The following is a 20383-nucleotide window of genomic DNA, read 5'->3' as shown; positions in this document are numbered from 1 at the left end:
GTCAGAGACCCCCCATTGTGTGTCTCCCCTATACAGTCAGAGACCCCCCATTGTGTGTCTCCCCGTATACGGTCAGAGACCCCCCATTGTGTGTCTCCCCGTATACAGTCAGAGACCCCCCATTGTGTGTCTCCCCCTGTACAGTCAGAGACCCCCCCATTGTGTGTCTCCCCCTGTACAGTCAGAGACCCCCCATTGTGTGTCTCCCCGTATACAGTCAGAGACCCCCCATTGTGTGTCTCCCCCTGTACAGTCAGAGACCCCCCCATTGTGTGTCTCCCCCTGTACAGTTAGAGACCCCCCCATTGTGTGTCTCCCCCTATACTGTCAGAGACCCCCCATTGTGTGTCTCCCCTATACAGTCAGAGACCCCCCATTGTGTGTCTCCCCCTGTACGGTCAGAGACCCCCCATTGTGTGTCTCCCCGTATACAGTCAGAGACCCCCCATTGTGTGTCTCCCCCATACTGTCAGAGACCCCCCATTGTGTGTCTCCCCCTATACAGTCAGAGACCCCCCATTGTGTGTCTCCCCCTGTACAGTCAGAGACCCCCCATTGTGTGTCTCCCCCATACTGTCAGAGACCCCCCATTGTGTGTCTCCCCTATACAGTCAGAGACCCCCCATTGTGTGTCTCCCCCTGTACAGTCAGAGACCCCCCCATTGTGTGTCTCCCCCTGTACCGTCAGAGACCCCCCATTGTGTGTCTCCCCCATACTGTCAGAGACCCCCCATTGTGTGTCTCCCCCTATACTGTCAGAGACCCCCCCATTCTGTGTCTCCCCCTGTACAGTCAGAGACCCCCCATTGTGTGTCTCCCCCAATACTGTCAGAGACCCCCCATTGTGTGTCTCCCCCAATACTGTCAGAGACCCCCCATTGTGTGTCTCCCCGTATACTGTCAGAGACCCCCCCATTGTGTGTCTCCCCCTGTACAGTCAGAGACCCCCCATTGTGTGTCTCCCCCTATACTGTCAGAGACCCCCCCATTGTGTGTCTCCCCCATACTGTCAGAGACCCCCCATTGTGTGTCTCCCCCTGTACAGTCAGAGACCCCCCATTGTGTGTCTCCCCCTATACAGTCAGCGACCCCCCATTGTGTGTCTCCCCCTATACAGTCAGAGACCCCCCATTGTGTGTCTCCCCCTGTACAGTCAGAGACCCCCCATTGTGTGTCTCCCCGTATACAGTCAGAGACCCCCCCATTGTGTGTCTCCCCCATACTGTCAGAGACCCCCCATTGTGTGTCTCCCCCTGTACAGTCAGAGACCCCCCATTGTGTGTCTCCCCCTGTACAGTCAGAGACCCCCCATTGTGTGTCTCCCCCTATACAGTCAGAGACCCCCCATTGTGTGTCTCCCCCTGTACAGTCAGAGACCCCCCCATTGTGTGTCTCCCCCATACTGTCAGAGACCCCCCCATTGTGTGTCTCCCCCTATACAGTCAGAGACCCCCCCATTGTGTGTCTCCCCCATACTGTCAGAGACCCCCCATTGTGTGTCTCCCCCTGTACAGTCAGAGACCCCCCCATTGTGTGTCTCCCCCTGTACAGTCAGAGACCCCCCATTGTGTGTCTCCCCCTATACTGTCAGAGACCCCCCATTGTGTGTCTCCCCCTATACAGTCAGCAACCCCCCATTGTGTGTCTCCCCCTATACAGTCAGAGACCCCCCATTGTGTGTCTCCCCCTGTACAGTCAGAGACCCCCCATTGTGTGTCTCCCCGTATACAGTCAGAGACCCCCCCATTGTGTGTCTCCCCCATACTGTCAGAGACCCCCCATTGTGTGTCTCCCCCTGTACAGTCAGAGACCCCCCATTGTGTGTCTCCCCCTGTACAGTCAGAGACCCCCCATTGTGTGTCTCCCCCTATACAGTCAGAGACCCCCCATTGTGTGTCTCCCCCTGTACAGTCAGAGACCCCCCATTGTGTGTCTCCCCCTGTACAGTCAGAGACCCCCCATTGTGTGTCTCCCCCTGTACAGTCAGAGACCCCCCCATTGTGTGTCTCCCCCATACTGTCAGAGACCCCCCCATTGTGTGTCTCCCCCTATACAGTCAGAGACCCCCCCATTGTGTGTCTCCCCCATACTGTCAGAGACCCCCCATTGTGTGTCTCCCCCTGTACAGTCAGAGACCCCCCCATTGTGTGTCTCCCCCTGTACAGTCAGAGACCCCCCATTGTGTGTCTCCCCCTGTACAGTCAGAGACCCCCCATTGTGTGTCTCCCCCTGTACAGTCAGAGACCCCCCCCCACATTGTGTGTCTCCCCCATACTGTCAGAGACCCCCCATTGTGTGTCTCCCCGTGTACAGTCAGAGACCCCCCCATTGTGTGTCTCCCCCTGTACAGTCAGAGACCCCCCCATTGTGTGTCTCCCCCTGTACTGTCAGAGACCCCCCCATTGTGTGTCTCCCCCTGTACAGTCAGAGACCCCCCATTGTGTGTCTCCCCCTATACAGTCAGAGACCCCCCATTGTGTGTCTCCCCCTGTACAGTCAGAGACCCCCCCATTGTGTGTCTCCCCTATACTGTCAGAGACCCCCCATTGTGTGTCTCCCCCATACTGTCAGAGACCACTCCCATTGTGTGTCTCCCCCTGTACAGTCAGAGACCCCCCATTGTGTGTCTCCCCCTATACAGTCAGAGACCCCCCATTGTGTGTCTCCCCTATACAGTCAGAGACCCCCCCATTGTGTGTCTCCCCCTGTACTGTCAGAGACCCCCCCATTGTGTGTCTCCCCCTGTACAGTCAGAGACCCCCCCATTGTGTGTCTCCCCCTGTACAGTCAGAGACCCCCCCATTGTGTGTCTCCCCCTGTACAGTCAGAGACCCCCCATTGTGTGTCTCCCCCTATACTGTCAGAGACCCCCCCATTGTGTGTCTCCCCCTGTAGAGTCAGAGACCCCCATTGTGTGTCTCCCCTATACAGTCAGAGACCCCCCATTGTGTGTCTCCCCCTATACAGTCAGAGACCCCCCATTGTGTGTCTCCCCCTATACAGTCAGAGACCCCCCATTGTGTGTCTCCCCCTGTACAGTCAGAGACCCCCCCATTGTGTGTCTCCCCCTATACAGTCAGAGACCCCCCATTGTGTGTCTCCCCCTGTACAGTCAGAGACCCCCCATTGTGTGTCTCCCCCTATACAGTCAGAGACCCCCCATTGTGTGTCTCCCCCTGTACAGTCAGAGACCCCCCCATTGTGTGTCTCCCCCTGTACAGTCAGAGACCCCCCATTGTGTGTCTCCCCCTGTACAGTCAGAGACCCCCCATTGTGTGTCTCCCCCTGTACAGTCAGAGACCCCCCATTGTGTGTCTCCCCCTATACAGTCAGAGACCCCCCATTGTGTGTCTCCCCCTGTACAGTCAGAGACCCCCCATTGTGTGTCTCCCCCTGTACAGTCAGAGACCCCCCCATTGTGTGTCTCCCCCTGTACAGTCAGAGACCCCCCATTGTGTGTCTCCCCCTATACAGTCAGAGACCCCCCATTGTGTGTCTCCCCCTGTACAGTCAGAGACCCCCCATTGTGTGTCTCCCCCTGTACAGTCAGAGACCCCCCCATTGTGTGTCTCCCCCTGTACAGTCAGAGACCCCCCATTGTGTGTCTCCCCCTGTACAGTCAGAGACCCCCCATTGTGTGTCTCCCCCTGTACAGTCAGAGACCCCCCATTGTGTGTCTCCCCCTGTACAGTCAGAGACCCCCCATTGTGTGTCTCCCCCTGTACAGTCAGAGAACCCCCATTGTGTGTCTCCCCCTGTACAGTCAGAGACCCCCCCATTGTGTGTCTCCCCCTGTACAGTCAGAGACCCCCCATTGTGTGTCTCCCCCTATACTGTCAGAGACCCCCCATTGTGTGTCTCCCCCTGTACAGTCAGAGACCCCCCCCATTGTGTGTCTCCCCCTGTACAGTCAGAGACCCCCCCATTGTGTGTCTCCCCCAATACAGTCAGAGACCCCCCATTGTGTGTCTCCCCCATACTGTCAGAGACCCCCCATTGTGTGTCTCCCCCTGTACAGTCAGAGACCCCCCCCATTGTGTGTCTCCCCCTGTACAGTCAGAGACCCCCCCCATTGTGTGTCTCCCCCTGTCCAGTCAGAGACCCCCCATTGTGTGTCTCCCCCTGTACAGTCAGAGACCCCCCCATTGTGTGTCTCCCCCATACTGTCAGAGACCCCCCCATTGTGTGTCTCCCCCTGTACAGTCAGAGACCCCCCATTGTGTGTCTCCCCCTGTACAGTCAGAGACCCCCCATTGTGTGTCTCCCCCATACTGTCAGAGACCCCCCATTGTGTGTCTCCCCCTGTACAGTCAGAGACCCCCCATTGTGTGTCTCCCCCTGTACAGTCAGAGACCCCCCATTGTGTGTCTCCCCCTGTACTGTCAGAGACCCCCCCATTGTGTGTCTCCCCCTGTACTGTCAGAGACCCCCCATTGTGTGTCTCGCCCATACTGTCAGAGACCCCCCCATTGTGTGTCTCCCCTATACAGTCAGAGACCCCCCATTGTGTGTCTCCCCCTGTACAGTCAGAGACCCCCCATTGTGTGTCTCCCCCTATACAGTCAGAGACCCCCCATTGTGTGTCTCCCCCTATACTGTCAGAGACCCCCCATTGTGTGTCTCCCCCTATACTGTCAGAGACCCCCCATTGTTGACTCCCCCATACTGTCAGAGACCCCCCATTGTGTGTCTCCCCCTGTACAGTCAGAGACCCCCCCATTGTGTGTCTCCCCCATACAGTCAGAGACCCCCCATTGTGTGTCTCCCCCTGTACAGTCAGAGACCCCCCATTGTGTGTCTCCCCCATACAGTCAGAGACCCCCCATTGTGTGTCTCCCCCTGTACAGTCAGAGACCCCCCATTGTGTGTCTCCCCCTGTACAGTCAGAGACCCCCCATTGTGTGTCTCCCCCTATACAGTCAGAGACCCCCCATTGTGTGTCTCCCCCTGTACAGTCAGAGACCCCCCATTGTGTGTCTCCCCCTGTACAGTCAGAGACCCCCCATTGTGTGTCTCCCCCTGTACAGTCAGAGACCCCCCATTGTGTGTCTCCCCCTGTACAGTCAGAGACCCCCCCCATTGTGTGTCTCCCCCATACAGTCAGAGACCCCCCATTGTGTGTCTCCCCTATACTGTCAGAGACCCCCCATTGTGTGTCTCCCCCTGTACAGTCAGAGACCCCCCCCATTGTGTGTCTCCCCCTGTACAGTCAGAGACCCCCCCATTGTGTGTCTCCCCCTGTACAGTCAGAGACCCCCCCATTGTGTGTCTCCCCCATACTGTCAGAGACCCCCCATTGTGTGTCTCCCCCATACTGTCAGAGACCCCCCATTGTGTGTCTCCCCCATACTGTCAGAGACCCCCCCATTGTGTGTCTCCCCCTGTACAGTCAGAGACCCCCCCATTGTGTGTCTCCCCCTGTACAGTCAGAGACCCCTCCATTGTGTGTCTCCCCCTATACTGTCAGAGACCCCCCCATTGTGTGTCTCCCCCTGTACAGTCAGAGACCCCCCATTGTGTGTCTCCCCCTGTACAGTCAGAGACCCCCCATTGTGTGTCTCCCCCTGTACAGTCAGAGACCCCCCCATTGTGTGTCTCCCCCTGTACAGTCAGAGACCCCCCCATTGTGTGTCTCCCCCATACTGTCAGAGACCCCCCATTGTGTGTCTCCCCCTGTACAGTCAGAGACCCCCCATTGTGTGTCTCCCCCATACTGTCAGAGACCCCCCATTGTGTGTCTCCCCCTGTACAGTCAGAGACCCCCCATTGTGTGTCTCCCCCTGTACAGTCAGAGACCCCCCATTGTGTGTCTCCCCCATACTGTCAGAGACCCCCCATTGTGTGTCTCCCCCAATACTGTCAGAGACCCCCCATTGTGTGTCTCCCCCTGTACAGTCAGAGACCCCCCATTGTGTGTCTCCCCCATACTGTCAGAGACCCCCCATTGTGTGTCTCCCCCAATACTGTCAGAGACCCCCCATTGTGTGTCTCCCCCTGTACAGTCAGAGACCCCCCCATTGTGTGTCTCCCCCTGTACAGTCAGAGACCCCCCATTGTGTGTCTCCCCCATACTGTCAGAGACCCCCCATTGTGTCTCTCCCCCATACTGTCAGAGACCCCCCATTGTGTGTCTCCCCCATACTGTCAGAGACCCCCCATTGTGTGTCTCCCCCTGTACAGTCAGAGACCCCCCACATTGTGTCTCTCCCTCGATTGAAACCAAGACTCATCACATCATCCCAAGACTCATTCTCTCGCAGGCTCTGAGAGGCCTGGATCTCCTCTCCTCTCTCGGGTTTCCCTTCCTTCTTTTAAACCCCAGCCTGGTCTCACCAAAGCTCTTCCTTGTTTGTTGTTTTTTCTCTGGGAAGCACCATGGGCCGTTTCTCTTGCTATTTGTGGATTTATCTTGTCTCTTTGCCCTTGCACGATGAGCCATGCCTGAGGCCTCTCACTGACGGGCACCATGGAGTCTCACACTGTGTTCCCACTTACCGATTGTAAAAGCAGTGAGCTGCAGTCAAGACCCAGCAAGATCCAATCAGGCTGCCCCCACACAGGAAGCTGTAATCCTTGCTCCTCCGATTGTAGATGAAAATGGCTGCCTGCCACGGGTGGGAGGTGATATCACTGCTTGTCCCACCCAGGATCCGGAATTGGACAGCCCGCGGTCGCCTCTTCCCACACATCCCTGCCACAGGGCACAGCAACAATGGGCAAAGTTACAGCAAATGATCAGACCATTTCCCTCAATTTTAAAATTTTCATCCTCCTGTTCGAATCCCTCAATTGTCTCATCCCCCTCCCTATCTCTGTAACCCCCTCCAGCCCTACACCCCTCCCTATCTCTGTAACCCCCTCCAGCCCTACACCCCTCCCTATCTCTGTAACCCCCTCCAGCCCCACTCCCCTCCCTATCTCTGTAACCCCCTCCAGCCCCACACCCCTCCCTATCTCTGTAACCCCCTCCAGCCCCACTCCCCTCCCTATCTCTGTAACCCCCTCCAGCCCCACACCCCTCCCTATCTCTGTAACCTCCTCCAGCCCCACACCCCTCCCTATCTCTGTAACCCCCTCCAGCCCCACACCCCTCCCTATCTCTGTAACCTCCTCCAGCCCCACACCCCTCCCTATCTCTGTAACCTCCTCCAGCCCCACACCCCTCCCTATCTCTGTAACCTCCTCCAGCCCTACACCCCTCCCTATCTCTGTAACCCCCTCCAGCCCCACACCCCTCCCTATCTCTGTAACCCCCTCCAGCCCCACACCCCTCCCTATCTCTGTAACTCCCTCCAGCCCCACACCCCTCCCTATCTCTGTAACCTCCTCCAGCCCTACACCCCTCCCTATCTCTGTAACCTCCTCCAGCCCCACACCCCTCCCTATCTCTGTAACCCCCTCCAGCCCCACACCCCTCCCTATCTCTGTAACCCCCTCCAGCCCCACACCCCTCCCTATCTCTGTAACCCCCTCCAGCCCCACACCCCTCCCTATCTCTGTAACCCCCTCCAGCCCCACTCCCCTCCCTATCTCTGTAACCCCCTCCAGCCCCACACCCCTCCCTATCTCTGTAACCTCCTCCAGCCCCACACCCCTCCCTATCTCTGTAACCTCCTCCAGCCCCACACCCCTCCCTATCTCTGTAACCCCCTCCAGCCCCACACCCCTCCCTATCTCTGTAACCCCCTCCAGCCCCACACCCCTCCCTATCTCTGTAACTCCCTCCAGCCCCACACCCCTCCCTATCTCTGTAACCTCCTCCAGCCCTACACCCCTCCCTATCTCTGTAACCTCCTCCAGCCCCACACCCCTCCCTATCTCTGTAACCCCCTCCAGCCCCACACCCCTCCCTATCTCTGTAACCCCCTCCAGCCCCACACCCCTCCCTATCTCTGTAACCCCCTCCAGCCCCACTCCCCTCCGAGATCTCTGCGCTCCCCCAATTCTGGCCTTTTGTGCATCCCCGATTTTAATTGGCGGCCGTGCCTTCAGCTGCCCAGGCCTTAAGCTCCAGAATTCCCTCCCTAAACCTCCCCCCCGCCCATCTCTCCCCTCCGCCCATCTCTCCCCTCCCCCCCTCTCTCCCCCCCTCCCCCCTCTCTCCCCCCCCCCCCCCTCTCCCCCCCCCCCCCCCTTGTCAGTGTTTACTGCCCACTTTCTCCCTGGGTCATTCACCAGGGGAAGCTGGTCACCCTGGGAGCTCGGTGAGCTGCTCACAGTTCAGTGCTGCTCGGTGGGCAGCATCCTCCCTGCCAGGGGTGCCCGTCATTCAGGCCACTGTTGGGCACAGCACTGTGGGAGAGCAGGTAGAATTTACCTGCCCCCCAGGGCCAGACTCTGTGTGTGTGTGTGTGTGTGTGAGTGTGTGTGGGTTGTTAGTGTGTGTGGGTTGTTAGTGTGTGTGGGTTCTTAGTGTGTGTGGGTTGTCAGTGTGTGTGGGTTGTTAGTGTGTGTGTCCGGTAAGTGTGTGTTGAGTGGTGTATAATTCTCACCAGTCGGGTCGCAGTGCCGAATGTCACAGTATTCCCAAGTGACTTCTCTGCCCTTCTTAACATGACACCACGGTTTGGAATCTCCATCCGGATTCCTGGAATGGCAACAAGAGATGGTGTGACTGATTGATAGTGAACAGACACGGGGGTAATGGCGACTGATAGTGAACAGACACGGGGGTAATGGTGACTGATAGTGAACAGACACGGGGTAATGGTGAGTATTAGTGAACAGACACGGGGGTAATGGTGAGTGTTAATGAACAGACAGGGGGGTTAATGGTGAGTGTTAGTGAGCAGACACAGGGGGTAATGGTGACTTCTAGTGAACAGATATAGGGTAACGGTGAGTGTTAGTGAACAGACACAGGGGGTGATGGAGACTTCTAGTGAACAGACATGGGGGGTAATGGTGAGTGTTAGTGAACAGACACAGTGGGTAATAGTGAGTGTTAGTGAACAGACACAGGGGGTAATGGTGACTTCTAGTGAACAGATATGGGGTAATGGTGAGTGTTAGTGAACAGACACAGTGGGTGATGGAAACTTCTAGTGAACAGACATGGGGGGGTAATGGTGAGTGTTAGTGAACAGACACAGTGGGTAATAGTGAGTGTTAGTGAACAGACACAGGGGGTAATGGTGACTTCTAGTGAACAGATATGGGTAATGGTGAGTGTTAGTGAACAGACACAGTGGGTAATGGTGAATGTTAGTGAATAGACACAGTGGGTAATGGTGAGTGTTAGTGAATAGACACAGTGGGTAATGGTGAGTGTTAGTGAACAGACACAGTGGGTAATGGTGAGTGTTAGTGAATAGACACAGTGGGTAATGGTGAGTGTTAGTGAATAGACACAGTGGGTAATGGTGAGTGTTAGTGAATAGACACAGTGGGTAATGGTGAGTGTTAGTGAACAGACACAGTGGGTAATGGTGAGTGTTAGTGAATAGACACAGTGGGTAATGGTGAGTGTTAGTGAACAGACACAGTGGGTAATGGTGAGTGTTAGTGAACAGACACAGTGGGTAATGGTGAGTGTTAGTGAATAGACACAGTGGGTAATGGTGAGTGTTAGTGAACAGACACAGTGGGTAATGGTGAGTGTTAGTGAACAGACACAGTGGGTAATGGTGAGTGTTAGTGAACAGACACAGTGGGTAATGGTGAGTGTTAGTGAATAGACACAGTGGGTAATGGTGAGTGTTAGTGAACAGACACAGTGAGTAATGGTGAGTGTCAATGAACAGACAGGGGGGTTAATGGTGAGTGTTAGTGAACAGACGGGGGTGTAATGGTGAGTGTTAGTGAACAGACACAGTGAGTAATGGTGAGTGTTAGTGAATAGACACAGTGGGTAATGGTGAGTGTTAGTGAACAGACACAGTGAGTAATGGTGGGTGTTAATGAACAGACGGGGGTAATGATGAGTGTTAGTGAACAGACACAATGGGTAATGATGAGTGTTAGTGAACAGACGGGGGGGGTAATGGTGAGTGTTAGTGAACAGACACAGTGAGTAATGGTGAGTGTTAGTGAACAGACGGGGGGTAATGGTGAGTGTTAGTGAACAGACGGGGGTGTAATGGTGAGTGTCAGTGAACAGACACAGTGAGTAATGGTGAGTGTTCGTGAACAGACACAGTGAGTAATGGTGAGCGTCAATGAACAGACAGTGAGTAATGGTGAGTGTTAATGAACAGACACAGTGAGTAATGGTGGGTGTTAATGAACAGACGGGGTTAATGGTGAGTGTTAGTGAACAGACACAGTGAGTAATGGTGAGTGTTAGTGAACAGACGGGGGTAATGGTGAGTGTTAGTGAACAGACACAGTGAGTAATGGTGAGTGTTAGTGAACAGACACAGTGAGTAATGGTGAGTGTTAGTGAACAGACGGGGGTAATGGTGAGTGTTAGTGAACAGACACAGTGAGTAATGGTGAGTGTTAGTGAACAGACACAGTGAGTAATGGTGGGTGTTAATGAACAGACACAGTGAGTAATGGTGAGTGTTAGTGAACAGACAGTGAGTAATGGTGAGTGTTAATGAACAGACACAGTGAGTAATGGTGAGTGTTAGTGAACAGACACAGTGAGTAATGGTGAGTGTTAGTGAACAGACACAGTGAGTAATGGTGGGTGTTAATGAACAGACACAGTGAGTAATGGTGAGTGTTAGTGAACAGACACAGTGAGTAATGGTGAGTGTTAGTGAACAGACACAGTGAGTAATGGTGAGTGTTAGTGAACAGACACAGTGAGTAATGGTGGGTGTTAATGAACAGACACAGTGAGTAATGGTGAGTGTTAGTGAACAGACACAGTGAGTAATGGTGAGTGTTAGTGAACAGACACAGTGAGTAATGGTGAGTGTTAGTGAACAGACACAGTGAGTAATGGTGGGTGTTAATGAACAGACGGGGGGTAATGGTGGCAGTACAAAGAAGGTTCACTCGGTTAATCCCGGGGATGAGGGGGTGGACGTATGAGGAGAGGTTGAGTAGATTGGGACTCTACTCATTGGAGTTCAGAAGAATGAGAGGCGATCTTATTGAAACATATAAGATTGTGAAGGGGCTTGATCGGGTGGATGCGGTAAGGATGTTCCCAAGGATGGGTGAAACTAGAACTAGGGGGCATAATCTTAGAATAAGGGGCTGCTCTTTCAAAACTGAGATGAGGAGAAACTTCTTCACTCAGAGGGTAGTAGGTCTGTGGAATTTGCTGCCCCAGGAAGCTGTGGAAGCTACATCATTAAATAAATTTAAAACAGAAATAGACAGTTTCCGAGAAGTAAAGGGAATTAGGGGTTACGGGGAGCGGGCAGGAAATTGGACATGAATTTAAATTTGAGATTAGGATCAGATCAGCCATGATCTTATTAAATGGCGGAGCAGGCTCGAGGGGCCGATTGGCCCACTCCTGCTCCTATTTCTTATGTTCTTATGAGTGTTAGTGAACAGACACAGTGAGTAATGGTGAGTGTTAGTGAACAGACACAGTGAGTAATGGTGAGTGTTAGTGAACAGACACAGTGAGTAATGGTGAGTGTTAGTGAACAGACAGTGAGTAATGGTGAGTGTTAATGAACAGACACAGTGAGTAATGGTGAGTGTTAATGAACAGACACAGTGAGCAATGGTGAGTGTTAATGAACAGACAGTGAGTAATGGTGAGTGTTAATGAACAGACACAGTGAGTAATGGTGAGTGTTAATGAACAGACAGTGAGTAATGGTGAGTGTTAGTGAACAGACACAGTGAGTAATGGTGAGTGTTAATGAACAGACACAGTGAGCAATGGTGAGTGTTAATGAACAGACAGTGAGTAATGGTGAGTGTTAATGAACAGACACAGTGAGTAATGGTGAGTGTTAATGAACAGACAGTGAGTAATGGTGAGTGTTAATGAACAGACACAGTGAGTAATGGTGAGTGTTAATGAACAGACACAGTGAGTAATGGTGAGTGTTAATGAACAGACACAGTGAGTAATGGTGAGTGTTAGTGAACAGACACAGTGAGTAATGGTGAGTGTTAGTGAACAGACACAGTGAGTAATGGTGAGTGTTAATGAACAGACAGTGAGTAATGGTGAGTGTTAATGAACAGACACAGTGAGTAATGGTGAGCGTTAATGAACAGACACAGTGAGTAATGGTGAGCGTTAATGAACAGACAGTGAGTAATGGTGAGTGTTAGTGAACAGACACAGTGAGTAATGGTGAGTGTTAATGAACAGACACAGTGAGTAATGGTGAGTGTTAATGAACAGACACAGTGAGTAATGGTGAGCGTTAATGAACAGACACAGTGAGTAATGGTGAGCGTTAATGAACAGACAGTGAGTAATGGTGAGTGTTAGTGAACAGACACAGTGAGTAATGGTGAGTGTTAATGAACAGACACAGTGAGTAATGGTGAGTGTTAATGAACAGACACAGTGAGTAATGGTGAGTGTTAGTGAACAGACACAGTGAGTAATGGTGAGTGTTAATGAACAGACAGTGAGTAATGGTGAGTGTTAATGAACAGACACAGTGAGTAATGGTGAGTGTTAGTGAACAGACACAGTGAGTAATGGTGAGTGTTAATGAACAGACAGTGAGTAATGGTGAGTGTTAATGAACAGACACAGTGAGCAATGGTGAGTGTTAATGAACAGACAGTGAGTAATGGTGAGTGTTAATGAACAGACACAGTGAGTAATGGTGAGTGTTAATGAACAGACAGTGAGTAATGGTGAGTGTTAATGAACAGACAGTGAGTAATGGTGAGTGTTAATGAACAGACACAGTGAGTAATGGTGAGCGTTAATGAACAGACACAGTGAGTAATGGTGAGCGTTAATGAACAGACAGTGAGTAATGGTGAGTGTTAGTGAACAGACACAGTGAGTAATGGTGAGTGTTAATGAACAGACACAGTGAGTAATGGTGAGTGTTAGTGAACAGACACAGTGAGTAATGGTGAGTGTTAGTGAACAGACACAGTGAGTAATGGTGAGTGTTAATGAACAGACACAGTGAGTAATGGTGAGTGTTAATGAACAGACAGTGAGTAATGGTGAGTGTTAGTGAACAGACACAGTGAGTAATGGTGAGTGTTAATGAACAGACACAGTGAGTAATGGTGAGCGTTAATGAACAGACAGTGAGTAATGGTGAGTGTTAATGAACAGACACAGTGAGTAATGGTGAGCGTTAATGAACAGACAGTGAGTAATGGTGAGTGTTAGTGAACAGACACAGTGAGTAATGGTGAGTGTTAGTGAACAGACACAGTGAGTAATGGTGAGTGTTAATGAACAGACACAGTGAGTAATGGTGAGTGTTAATGAACAGACAGGAGGGTAATGGTGAGTGTTAGTGAACAGACAGGGGGGTAATGGTGGGTGTTAATGAACAGACACAGTGAGTAATGGTGAGTGTTAGTGAACAGACAGGAGGGTAATGGTGAGTGTTAGTGAACAGACAGGGGGGTAATGGTGGGTGTTAATGAACAGACACAGTGAGTAATGGTGAGCGTTAATGAACAGACAGTGAGTAATGGTGAGTGTTAGTGAACAGACACAGTGAGTAATGGTGAGTGTTAATGAACAGACACAGTGAGTAATGGTGAGTATTAATGAACAGACAGGAGGGTAATGGTGAGTGTTAGTGAACAGACAGGGGGGTAATGGTGAGTGTTAGTGAACAGACAGGGGGGTAATGGTGAGTATTAGTGAACTGCCAGTCCTGTCCTCTCCTGACGTGCAGCAGGAGTCCCTGGATGTGGTGAGGAATGGGGGACACTGACTGGTGTTCGCTGTCCCTAATCCAGGCACCACGTGCGCGACTGAGATATCGGTAAGTCCGCACAGGCTTTCCCATCAAATGGCAACGATAATCAAAGACCAACAGTAACTTCCATTTATATAGGAACAAAACGAGGGGAAATCAAAGTGAGAATGTGCAGAAAGTGGAGGAGAGTGTGATTGTTTTTTGATGATGTACCTGCAGTGATTGTGACTGCCCAATCCCAGTCGATGGGCGTTCGGGACCCAGGCATTGACCAGACTGTTACGGACAGACTCGGAATCCCAGCTGAGACAGCGGCTTCCTGACTGAGAGTAGCTCCTGGTTCCCCGATAATCCGCCCCGGACTTGGTGTAGCACTCAGTGCCGAGATCTGCGGCCAAACAGAAGCCTGGTTAATAATCGCCCCTCACTGTACCTGTGTGCCGTGCTCCTGGACGAGTCAGACCCTGAGACCTGGGGCTCCCCCACTCACTGCCTGTGTCTCGAACTGAGCGACACAGAGTTGGGTCCTTTGATTTCACTTTGGTCTGTGTGGACAGCTTCAGTAGCCCCAGTTCAGGGATGTCCAAACCATAGGATCATAGAACGGTTACAGCACAGAAGGAGGCCATTCAGCCCATCAAGCTCATGCTGGCTCCATGTAAGGGCAATCCAGTTAGTCCCACTCCCCCGCCCTATCCCTGTAGCCCTGCTAATTTTTTCCTTTCAAGTACTTATCCAGTTCCCTTTTGAAGGCCATGATTGAATCTGCCTCCACCACCCCCTCGGGCAGTGCATTCCAGATCCTAACCACTCGCTGTGTAAAAACGTTTTTCCTCATGTCACCTTTGGTTCTTTTGCCAATCACCTTAAATCTATGTCCTCTGGTTCTTGATCCTTCCACCAATGGGAACAGTTTCTCTCTATCTACTCTGTCTGGACTCTTCACGATTTTGAACACCTCTATCAAATCTCCTCTCAACCTTCTCTGTTCCAAGGAGAACAACCCCAGCTTCTCCAGTCTATCCACATAACTAAAGTCCCTCATCCCTGGAATCATTCTAGTAAATCTCTTCTGCACCCTCTCTAAGGCCTTCACATCTTTCCTAAAGTGCGGTGCCCAGAACTGGACACAATACTCCAGTTGTGGCTGAACCAGTGTTTTATAAAGGTTCATCATGGCTTCCATACTTTTGTACTCTATGCCTCTATTTATAAAGCCCAGGATCTTGTTTGCTTTTTTAACCACTTTCTCAACCTGCCCTGACACCTTCAACAATTTGTGCACATATACCCCCAGATCCCTCTGTTGGCTGACAAGTCACTTTATCAAACGCCTTTTGAAAGTCTAAATACACCACATCAACCACATTGCCCTCATCAACTCTCTCCGTCAAAACTCTCTCAAGTTAGTTAAACACGATTTGCCTTTAACAAATCCGTGCTGGCTTTCCCGAATTAATCCACACTTGTCCAAGTGACTATTAATTCTGTTCAGGATTATTGTTTCTAAAAGTTTCCCCATCACGGAGGTTAAACTGACTGGCCTGTAGTTGCTGGGTTTATCCTTACACCCTTTTTTGAACAAGTTGGAATTCCCATTCCCAACTTTATCTGGTGACTGTGGTTGGATAATTCTTCCATGTGGATATCAAATGAGGACAGGAGCAGGCTCAGCGGTGATGCCCCATGGTGGAATAGCCTGCCACCACTCCCTGGGCTCACACATGACGGTCAGCTGCCTGGGTGAGGGTCTGGAGTGGTCCCATGGTCAGGGAACTACCCCCATCGAAGCTCCACATCTCCGGGAGAGGGAGTGAAGAAGTTCATGGGTGGGGAGTGGGGGAGGGGTTACTGGAGAGAGGAGGGGGTCATTGGGGGCACTGTAGGGAGACGGAGTTAGGGGGTACTATAGAGAGAGGTGCCATGGAGGGCACTGGAGAGAGAGGGGTTCCAGAGAGAGCGAGAGAGATAGAGATAGAGACCATGTGGGGCACTGGGGGGAGAGAGAGAGAGAGAGAGAGAGAGATAGAGATAGAGATAGAGACCATGTGGGGCACTGGGGGGAGAGAGAGATAGAGAGAGGCACAGAGAGAGAGAGAGAGAGAGATAGAGAGATACCACGGTGGGCACTGGAGAGAGAGAGAGAGATTTTTTTTTTATATTTGTTCATGGGATGTGGGCATCGCTGGCAAGGCCGGCATTTATTGCCCATCCCTAATTGCCCTTGAGAAGGTGGTGGTGAGCCGCCTTCTTGAACCGCTGCAGTCCGTGTGGTGAAGGTTCTCCCACAGTGCTGTTCGGAAGGGAGTTCCAGGATTTTGACCCAGCGACAATGAAGGAACGGTGATATATTTCCAAGTCGGGATGGTGTGTGACTTGGAGGGGAACGTGCAGGTGGTGTTGTTCCCATGCGCCTGCTGCCCTTGTCCTTCTAGGTGGTAGAGGTCGCGGGTTTGGGAGGTGCTGTCGAAGAAGCCTTGGCGAGTTGCTGCAGTGCATCCTGTGGATGGTGCACACTGCAGCCACAGTGCGCCGGTGGTGAAGGGAGTGAATGTTTAGGGTGGTGGATGGGGTGTCAATCAAGCGGGCTGCTTTATCTTGGATGGTGTCGAGCTTCTTGAGTGTTGTTGGAGCTGCACTCATCCAGGCAAGTGGAGAGTATTCCATCACACTCCTGACTTGTGCCTTGTAGATGGTGGAAAGGCTTTGGGGAGTCAGGAGGTGAGTCACTCGCCGCAGAATACCCAGCCTCTGACCTGCTCTTGTAGCCACAGTATTTATATGGCTGGTCCAGTTAAGTTTCTGGTCAATGGTGACCCCCAGGATGTTGATGGTGGGGGATTCGGCGATGGTAATGCCGTTGAATGTCAAGGGGAGGTGGTTAGACTCTCTCTTGTTGGAGATGGTCATTGCCTGGCACTTGTCTGGCGCGAATGTTACTTGCCACTTATCAGCCCAAGCCTGGATGTTGTCCAGGTCTTGCTGCATGTGGGCTCGGACTGCTTCATTATCTGAGGGGTTGCGAATGGAACTGAACACTGTGCAGTCATCAGCGAACATCCCCATTTCTGACCTTATGATGGAGGGAAGGTCATTGATGAAGCAGCTGAAGATGGTTGGGCCTAGGACACTGCCCTGAGGAACTCCTGCAGCAATGCCCTGGGGCTGAGATGCTTGGCCTCCAACAACCACTACCATCTTCCTTTGTGCTAGGTATGACTCCAGCCACTGGAGAGTTTTCCCCCTGATTCCCATTGACTTCAATTTTACTAGGGCTCCTTGGTGCCACACTCGGTCAAATGCTGCCTTGATGTGAAGGGCAGTCACTCTCACCTCACCTCTGCAATTCAGCTCTTTTGTCCATGTTTGGACCAAGGCTGTAATGAGGTCTGGAGCCGAGTGGTCCTGGCGGAACCCAAACTGAGCATCGGTGAGCAGGTTATTGGTGAGTAAGTGCCGCTTGATAGCACTGTCGACGACACCTTCCATCACTTTGCTGATGATTGAGAGTAGACAGATGGGGCGGTAATTGGCCGGATTGGATTTGTCCTGCTTTTTGTGGACAGGACATACCTGGGCAATTTTCCACATTGTCGGGTGGATGCCAGTGTTGTAGCTGTACTGGAACAGCTTGGCTAGAGGCGCAGCTAGTTCTGGAGCACAAGTCTTCAGCACTACAGCTGGGATGTTGTCGGGGCCCATAGCCTTTGCTGTATCCAGTGCACTCAGCCGTTTCTTGATATCACGTGGAGTGAATCAAATTGGCCGAAGACTGGTTTCCGTGATGGTGGGGATATCGGGAGGAGGCTGAGATGGATCATCCACTCGGCACTTCTGGCTGAAGATGGTTGCAAACACTTCAGCTTTGTCTTTTGCACTCACGTACTGGACTCCGCCATCATTGAGGATGGGGATGTTTGCAGAGCCTCCTCCTCCCGTTAGTTGTTTAATTGTCCACCACCATTCACGACTGGATGTGGCAGGACTGCAGAGCTTTGATCTGATCCGTTGGTTGTGGAATCGCTTAGCTCTGTCTATAGCATGTTGCTTCCGCTGTTTAGCATGCATGTAGTCCTGAGTTGTAGCTTCACCAGGTTGGCACCTCATTTTTAGGTACGCCTGGTGCTGCTCCTGGCATGCTCTTCTACACTCCTCATTGAACCAGGGTTGATCCCCTGGCTTGTTGGTAATGGTAGAGTGAGGAATATGCCAGGCCATGGGGTTACAGATTGTGCTGGAATACAATTCTGCTGCTGCTGATGGCCCACAGCGCCTCATGGATGCCCAGTTTTGAGCTGCTAGATCTGTTCTGAATCTATCCCATTTAGCACGGTGGTAGTGCCACACAACACGTTGGATGGTGTCCTCAGTGCAAAGACGGGATTTCATCTCCACGAGGACTGTGCGGTGGTCACTCCTACCAATACTGTCATGGACAGATGCATTTGCGACAGGTAGATTGGTGAGGACGAGGTCAAGTAAGTTTTTCCCTCGTGTTGGTTCGCTCACCACCTGCCGCAGGCCCAGTCTAGCAGCTATGTCCTTCAGGACTCGGCCAGCTCGGTCAGTAGTGGTGCTACCGAGCCACTCTTGGTGATGGACATTGAAGTCCCCCACCCAGAGTACATTTTGTGCCCTTGCTACCCTCAGTGCTTCCTCCAAGTGGTGTTCAACATGGAGGAGGACTGATTCATCAGCTGAGGGAGGACGGTAGGTGGTAATCAGCAGGAGGTTGCCTTGCCCATGTTTGACCTGGTGCCATGAGATTTCATGGGGTCCAGAGTCAATGTTGAGGACTCCCAGGGCCACTCCCTCCTGACTGTATATCACTGTACCGCCACCTCTGGTGGGTCTGTCCTGCCGGTGGGACAGGACATACCCAGGGATGGTGATGGAAGAGTCTGGGACGTTGGCTGAAAGATATGATTCTGTGAGTATGGCTATGTCAGGCTGTTGCTTGACTAGTCTGTGGGACAGCTCTCCCAATTTTGGCACAAGTCCCCAGATGTTAGTAAGGAGGACCTTGCAGGGTCGACTGGGCTTGGTGTTTTGCCGTTGTCGTGTCCGGTGCCTAGTGGTCCGATGCCGGGTGGTCCGTCCGGTTTTATTCTTATTATGACTTTTCGTAGCGAGATTTTACAACTGAGCGACTTGCGAGGCCATTTCAGAGGGCAATTAAGAATCAACCACATTGCTGTGGGTCTGGAGTCACATATAGGCCAGACCGGGTAAGGACAGCAGGTTTCCTTCCCTAAAGGACATTAGTGAACCAGATGGGTTTTTACGACAATCCGGTAGTTTCATGGCCATCATTACTGATACTAGTATTTTAATTCCAGATTTTTATTTAATTAATTGAATTTAAATTCGCCAGCTGCCATGGCAGGATTTGAACTCATGACTCTGGATTTTAGTCCAGGCCTCTGGATTACTAGCCCAGTAACGTAACCACTAGCTACCGTACCCTATGTGGGCACTGGAGAGAGAGAGATAGAGATGGAGAGAGAGAGAGAGACCATGTGGGTCACTGGAGATAGAGAGAGATAGAGAGAGAGAGAGAGATAGAGATGGAGAGAGAGATAGAGATGGAGAGAGAGAGAGAGACCATGTGGGTCACTGGAGATAGAGAGAGATAGAGAGAGAGATAGAGAGAGAGAGAGATACCATGGTGGGCACTGGAGAGAGAGAGATAGAGAGAGAGATAGAGAGAGAGAGAGAGACCATGTGGGTCACTGGAGATAGAGAGAGATAGAGAGAGATAGAGAGAGAGAGAGATACCATGGTGGGCACTGGAGAGATGGAGATGGAGAGAGAGAGAGAGACCATGTAAGTCACTAGAGAGATAGAGAGAGAGATACCACGGTGGGCACCGGAGAGAGAGGCACTATCGGGGGTAGCTGGGAAAGAGATGTAATTTCCAAATGCAGAGAGCTATTTCTGTACCGACGGGGGACACTTGGTTTGAGCCGAGTATGAGGAGACTTACTGTGTGGGCAGGCGGGCGGGTATGAGGAGACTTACTGTGTGGGCAGGCGGGCGGGTATGAGGAGACTTACTGTGTGGGCAGGCGGGCGGGTATGAGGAGACTTACTGTGTGGGCAGGCGGGCGGGTATGAGGAGACTTACTGTGTGGGCAGGCGGGCGGGTATGAGGAGACTTACTGTGTGGGCAGGCGGGCGGGTATGAGGAGACTTACTGTGTGGGCAGGCGGGTATGAGGAGACTTACTGTGTGGGCAGGCGGGCGGGTATGAGGAGACTTACTGTGTGGGCAGGCGGGCAGGCTGCAGTTGTCCCAGGTCAGGATGTGGCCGTTGAAGATGTGGCACCAGGGCATTGTGTCATTATCAGGATTCCTGCAACAGAGAGAGGGGTACATACATAATATACCGAGAGAGAGAGTGGGGGGTACATAGATAACACACCCAGAGAGAGAGGGGGGTACATACATAATATACCGAGAGAGAGAGAGAGAGAGAGGGGGGGTACATACATAACATACAGAGAGAGAGAGGGAGAGAGAGGGGGGGTACATACATAATATACCAAGAGAGAGAGGGAGAGAGAGGGGGGGTACATACATAATATACCAAGAGAGAGGGGGAGAGAG

The 20383-nt window shown here is 52.1% G+C and overlaps 1 protein-coding gene across 2 annotated transcripts in view; it reads right to left on the bottom strand.

The window, feature by feature from the left end:
* The window catches only part of plat (plasminogen activator, tissue), a 62795-nt gene that overhangs the window by 10893 nt on the left and 31519 nt on the right, over positions 1-20383 (bottom strand). For both annotated transcript variants that reach the window (XM_068001388.1, XM_068001389.1), the window contains exons 7-10: positions 20038-20129; positions 13989-14163; positions 8493-8587; positions 6496-6691 (exon numbers count right to left, since the gene is read on the bottom strand). In XM_068001388.1, the coding sequence (XP_067857489.1) occupies positions 6496-6691; positions 8493-8587; positions 13989-14163; positions 20038-20129 (558 nt within the window). The remainder of the gene's footprint in view (positions 1-6495; positions 6692-8492; positions 8588-13988; positions 14164-20037; positions 20130-20383) is intronic.

The sequence above is a fragment of the Heptranchias perlo genome, chromosome 20 (assembly GCF_035084215.1).
Source record: "Heptranchias perlo isolate sHepPer1 chromosome 20, sHepPer1.hap1, whole genome shotgun sequence".
Lineage (NCBI taxonomy): Eukaryota > Metazoa > Chordata > Chondrichthyes > Hexanchiformes > Hexanchidae > Heptranchias > Heptranchias perlo.
The sequence above is the reverse complement of the archived record's forward strand: the minus strand, read 5'-3'. Positions and strand labels throughout refer to the sequence as shown.